This window comes from Pygoscelis adeliae, unplaced genomic scaffold, assembly GCF_000699105.1.
Source record: "Pygoscelis adeliae isolate BGI_AS28 unplaced genomic scaffold, ASM69910v1 Scaffold120, whole genome shotgun sequence".
Taxonomy (NCBI): Eukaryota; Metazoa; Chordata; class Aves; order Sphenisciformes; family Spheniscidae; genus Pygoscelis; species Pygoscelis adeliae.
Window position 1 is genome coordinate 8274844 of NW_008824032.1, and position 6000 is coordinate 8280843.

The 6000-nt window shown below is 46.3% G+C and overlaps 1 protein-coding gene across 1 annotated transcript in view; it reads right to left on the minus strand.

Moving 5' to 3' along the window:
• Positions 1-3939: 3939 nt before the first annotated feature.
• The window catches only part of COL8A1 (collagen, type VIII, alpha 1), a 34190-nt gene continuing 32129 nt past the window's right edge, over positions 3940-6000 (minus strand). Inside the window, exon 4 of the mRNA XM_009330658.1 lies at positions 3940-5998. Coding sequence (XP_009328933.1) covers positions 5529-5998 — 470 coding nt within the window. The 3' untranslated portion in view covers positions 3940-5528. The remainder of the gene's footprint in view (positions 5999-6000) is intronic.

Consider the following 6000-nt stretch of genomic DNA (forward strand, 5'->3'; position numbering starts at 1 on the left):
CAGGGCGGCAGGCGAGAGCGTGGAGGAGAGGGGAGCGCGGGAGGTCCTGGGGCACCGGAGCAGGTGACTCTGGTGGTGGAATTGGAGGAAACCAGAATTTCTTCACCAGGTGGCAGAAGGGCTCTTACTCAGTTATTTGTGTTTGCTTTTTTCTTTTTTTTTTTGAACGTGCACATTTCTGAGGCTTTGAGGAGATCTTTGTTTAAAAATCTGAATACAGTCAGGTGGGGTTTTGCATCAGAAAACAGTGGCGCTACTGTCTTTGTCTCTACCAGCATTTATTTCTCATGATTATCTCAGTTAATTAAAAAGGTTTGTATGTGACTCTGCAGCCCCAGACCTGCAGTGATTTAGACTACTGACAACAGCAATTCCACATGAAAAAAAAATGCCGAGGTAAGGCTTTTTGCAAAGGTCGTGGTGGTGTCCGAGCTCTCTGCGTAGAAGTCCTTGGTGGATCTCGGGCTCTGTTGAGAGCAGTGCCAGGCAGAAGCAGAGGGCTGCCTCTTCCCCCTCGAAACCCGTGCTGGCTCCTGGAGCCGGGCCCCCCAGCTCTCCCACGGGCTCCCGCCACAGATCCAGCCCCGTCCGTCTAATGTCACGCAGTACGCTGACTGAGAGGATTTTTTCCAGGAGAGCTGTTGAATTTGCTCTCTCCTCCCAGTGCCTGGTTCTTGTAACGGTGCAGGCTGCTTCCTTCTGCTTCTCCACCCCCATCCAGGGGGCAGGGTAGGCAGGTAGGGAGCTGTGGTTCTGAGGATGTGGTTATTTTCTCTGCTTTATTTCCTCTCCGGAGATATTCTTCCCACTAATCTAAACTGATTCCTTCTCCTAACTTTCCTAGGAGGTTTTCTGCCTTTTTTTGGGTTTTGTTCTGTTACAATTAGAATCCCCCCAAAATAATTGGAAAAAAGGCTTCATGGCAAAGAAATTGTACCCCCCCCCCCCCCCAACTCTTTTATTTAAGATAAACTCTTTTTTTTTTTTTTTTACTACATCAGCTTTGTCTCCCTAGGATTATTTTTTTTTAATAATACTTGATAGTCTCAATGCATTTAATATGTTGTCTACAAGCATTTATCCTCATCGGCTGCTCCTTTTTATTTCTTAATAAGCCTCCCCATTTGTATGACTGATTTATTTTTGAAATTAAACAGTACTCCCGGGGATCTTTTTCCCCCACTTCTGTGCTGCCGCAGGGACGTCAAGTCTGCGTATGCCAGGGTTACTGTCCCAGGGTGACTGAGTGACATTTAGAGCCAGACCTGTTCACTGGGGACCGAGCCAAGAGCTGATACCGTTGATAAACCACAAGGTACTATGTTTTTTTGAAAGCACAGCTTGCAGGCCAGTAGCTTTTCAATAGTAAGCGGTGACCCAAGTGATTCATTACCACCACCACCACCCCCGTAAGACGTTTTGGTAGGATTCTGTGTACACCAGCCCTGCTCCGTCACCCGCTTCGCACAGTCATTTCTGCTACAAGTCATACCCTGTCTTGAGGACGGGTACCGCTTTTACACTAACTTCATGCAGGCAAGAATACCGACACGCAGCGCGTTTCTCAGTAATGCCCACAGATCACAGTGGCTCTTCTGTCCGGGCACGCGTTTTCACAGGCGTTTTGCAATACCAAAGACTTGCCTTGGGGCTCTTTGAAAAAAGCAATAATGCTAACTCCAAATACTTTGACCTTTTCTGAGAGCGAGCTGCTATTAAGATTGTCTTTTTCCATTTTTTGCCATTCCTGAAAATGAAATCTCTGCGCTGAAACTTCCCTTTAAAAGCTACCCCATTTTTTTTATCGCAGCAGCAGCAGTGAAGCTGCCAATTTTGAATCCCAGGGCTGGCTTTATTTCCATCTCTGGTAACGGTGTAACTATATAGGTAGCCAGCGTCTCCCATCGATTTTCTTCCTGTGTCAATTGCAAAGTCGGATGCAATTCTTCCTTCTTCCGCCGTCCTGTTCTCCAGCAGCCTGCTGAATTTCAAGACAGTGGCATCCTACAGCAAAGGTGCTCCTGCATTTTATCTGCCGCTCCCCTCAAAATGCTGCACCGTCAGAAAGACTCAGCTCTAAGGTACCACAGTACGCACAAAACAGGCAGGATGACACGCGTCAGCCGAAAGCTCTCTTTGGCTCAGACTTTTAGGGGGTTTTTTGTTTGTTTTTTCTGTCAGGGAAAGTATTTTTTTCCTCTGCTGTAATAATTAAGGGAAGTACGGAGATACGACTTAAGAAGGAAGGTCACAAACTATTGCACTAAATACGACTCAGAGTGCCTAAAGGCTATTACTAAATGACATTTCCAGTGACTTGGTGATGATAATACAGAATCACAACTCCGGTGTTTAATAATCAGTGTGTGGTACCTCTTGTTTCCTATGCCACGCTTTCCTTTTTAACAATGCCCTAGGAGGTAGTATAAATATCTTAAGTGGAATCTGATATTTAAGAACACACGAAGCTCAACGTCTGGTTTTGGTATCGGTAAATACTTACATTGTTTGCCATTTGTCTTAAGTTTTATATGCCTTTAAAGCGCTGGCTGTATTTTGATGACGTTCTTACGAGTGTTGACATTGTTTCAAGTGAAATTTTGAATGCTACAAACGGAAAGAGATTATTTTCCTGTGAATAAACAGCATTAAAGACGGTGCCCTCAGGCTTATTTTTGCAAGGTCATTGCTCTGTGTGTGTGCGGATGCGCGCCTGTGCCCAGCCCCATTATTAATGCTGTGTAAAGTACATACAGCGTTGTCACATACGGCATTGAGTTTCGGAACGGCCTTTGGTGCTTAGTAGAGCAAACGGAGCTGAAAGTTTTTGAACCTAGGTAGGCTGAGCTGAACTGCGGGTGGAGATCTCGCTCCAGGCTGAGTGAAAGCAAAACTGGGACAGAGTTTTTGTGGGTAAGATCGAGAGCAGCATCCTCCCAATTTTAATTTTTCATGTTTTTTTAATTACAAGACGTTTAACTAAGAAGATGGTCTGTGGCGGAAGACTTCAGATAGAAAGTGAGGGACGCTGATTGCGATACTTTGCTCATGTTTTGTTTTCTCTTTCTCTCTGTGCAGTAAAAATGGGATGCTGGGGAGTTGCTTAGCCAGCGGCTTCAGGGAGTCTAAGGGAGATTTAGAAAACGATGACCTGACACAAGCAGGTGTTCAATGCATTCATTTTAGTATTGACAGTTTAGGAGTTGGCGAGCTTGGAGGAAACGCCCGTCTTTGAGGCGAGATCGGGGGAGCCGCACTGTGGATTATCATTTGCTCCCTGCAACGGAGCCAGAGTTGAATAGTAATGTAGGTCAGTGGCAAATACGTTGCCGCTTTCACACTAGGTTTTTGCTGCAGGTGAAAAAACGGGGAGGGGGAGGAGTGGGAAAAGCTGTTTTCAGATCGCAAGGAGAGCCAGGGGGGTGGCGTGCATCTCCCAGCCTGGGCAGCCAGCTCTGGCTTTTTAGGCGAGCACAAACCCTTGACAGCACACCTCTACGGCGTCCGATTTCCTGGCTTCCTGGGCGCTGCCCCTGTGCCTTTTTAAGTTGCACTCCTGCGTCGGCTCGCGCTGAGCAGGCGCCCGTCCCCACAGCCCGCCTGCGGGAGCCCCTCGCTCTGCGCATTCCCCTCGGCCCCAGCCGTGCTGTCCCATGAAATGCGATGCCAGGACAGCGCGTTACCCCCCCGCTGGCTTAGGGCAGGTTTTGCCAGTAGAGGGGAACTAAAGAAAAGGGTATCGCACTTTCTGTTTTTTTTTCCTACCCGGCTGTCAGTGGTTTCAGAGGGTCCTTGTGGTCTGATGTATGAATTCAGCGGGTTGAATGTTCCTTCCAGCAGTTCTGCTGAATGAAGACAGGATTTTTTTTTTTTTAAAGATATTTAATAAGATATTTTTTTCAAATCAGTACAAAAATTTTAAATACAAAATTATTTGCTTTTGACATATCTCATATTCTGGGAACACACCAAAGTCACCAATGCCTGGTAAACTGTCCGTCCGTTCCTGCCACCGTTCCATAAAATTTCTGAGATAAAGCACCACATTATATCACTGGAGTCCTTAGTCAATGTTAGACTGCATTAAACTCTGCATTTAAATAATGGTAATGCCAGTTAAATCCAATCTTAGTTGTGCATGAAAAATCTAGTTCATTTTTGAATCAAAAGCGGTAGCATTAGCTAAAGACATTGAAGAAGTGATGAGTATTTAACTCTTTCAACTAGCGTAACAGTGTGTGATGTGCAGCACTGTACAGGGAACCACAGCAAAGTACCCTGCCCTTCGGAAGCGAATACTTTTGAGGTGAGATTAGCACCGTGGATGAACAGACAGCTCTTGCAGAGAAGTTGCTTTCCTCACGCACAGAAAAGATCGAGGCCTGCAGGTTCTCCTTGACAACCGGTAACATATAAATAAGGATTGGAAATCAGCTTTTCTATAAAATGAAGTTCTCGGATCAATTTGCGTGATCAGTATTGTGCCGGTACAGTTACCGGTTGATCTCGAACAACAAACTAGTTAATGAGCGAACAGAGCTACTTCTGCTTTGCCTAGTCATTGAAGAGTACGCTGATTTAATTTTCGCTGAGTGGCAGAATACGCGTCTCTTCTGACAAGCCAAACAGACGCAGGTTCTTAGCGCGAGCACAGAAATCCCAGCGCATTTATACCGCCCTGCTGTATTGCCACGTGTCGGCCAAGATGTCTCAATCACGTGGCACAAAGCGAACGGGGAGCCCTTCGTTTTTGTCTCTGATCTACCTCACCTACTTCAACTGCGCAAACGCAGATGGAGACTTTTCGAGTGCTGTGGCATTTGGAGGTGAACCCGGCGCCTGCTGGAGTCAGTGGCGGCGTTCTGGGTCCAATGACTGCCGGAGAAGGCTCGCGGAGAATAGCTACACCATCAGTACTCCTTTTCCATCATAAATAAATTGTTCAGGAAAAAAACACACCTGCAGGAACATTTTATATGGGGGGAAGGGAAATAAAGGTCTCCAGCTAAGAGAATCTTTGCTTGTCAGGCAGACCTGCTGTCAAAAAACCCCCCCAAAAAACCCCACCCAAACAAATAAAAAGCCACTCAAATTTTTCTATATAATTTGAGACAGACCTACTCTGGTTTAAGTCACTGGTTTTCATCTCATAACTATGATCAATGCAACAGTCAACTATGCAACAGGAGTGAGTGACGTACACAGAATGAACTTGAACCTTAGTACTGAATTACTGTGAGTGAAATGAAGTAAGCATGGCATCACAGAAATATATAATGTACAGCTAATATGTCCCCCTTGGGTGCAAAACAACTGTTTATGAACCTGATACACATCTTTAGATATGTTCACCACACCTTTTTTTTTTATAACTAGCTGTGCATAATGTTGAACTTTGTATTTATTTTTTTTTTTTAATACAAGATGGTCCGAAACAGTCATAAAATGCATCTTTCGTGGTATAAAAGTTTGAAGCAGAGAAGAAAGGTTTTGATTTTGTGTGTATGTGCATGTGTCTGGTTTTTGTTTTACATGGGATACAATAAATATCCTGAAAAAGACGAATGAACGTACTGCCCGGCATAGAGTCCTGCCGCCTGCTCGGATGGCATTTGAACATAAACCTTGTCTCCGTGCATCAGCTGGACAACGGCGCTGCCCGAAGCCTGGTCCAGGAAGCCCTTCTTGTACTCGTCGTAGGTGTACATCAGCGCCTCGTTGTTCTTGAACAACGCCACCCAGACGCTGGCCCCTTTACAGTGGACGTGGTAGGCGAAGTAGTAGACGCCGGGGATCTCGCAGGTGAAGATCCCCGTCTGGGGGTTGTAGTTCTGCCGGCCGTTGTAGAGGAGCTTGTCGAACTTCACGGGCACCCCGACCCGGGGGAAGGGGGTAAGGAGCTCTGCCGTGAACGCGGGCATCTCGTAGACGGCGCCGCCAGCCTTGCCCTTCTTGCCCATGTAGCCATAGGGGGGCTTGACGCCGTCTATCCCCGGCCCC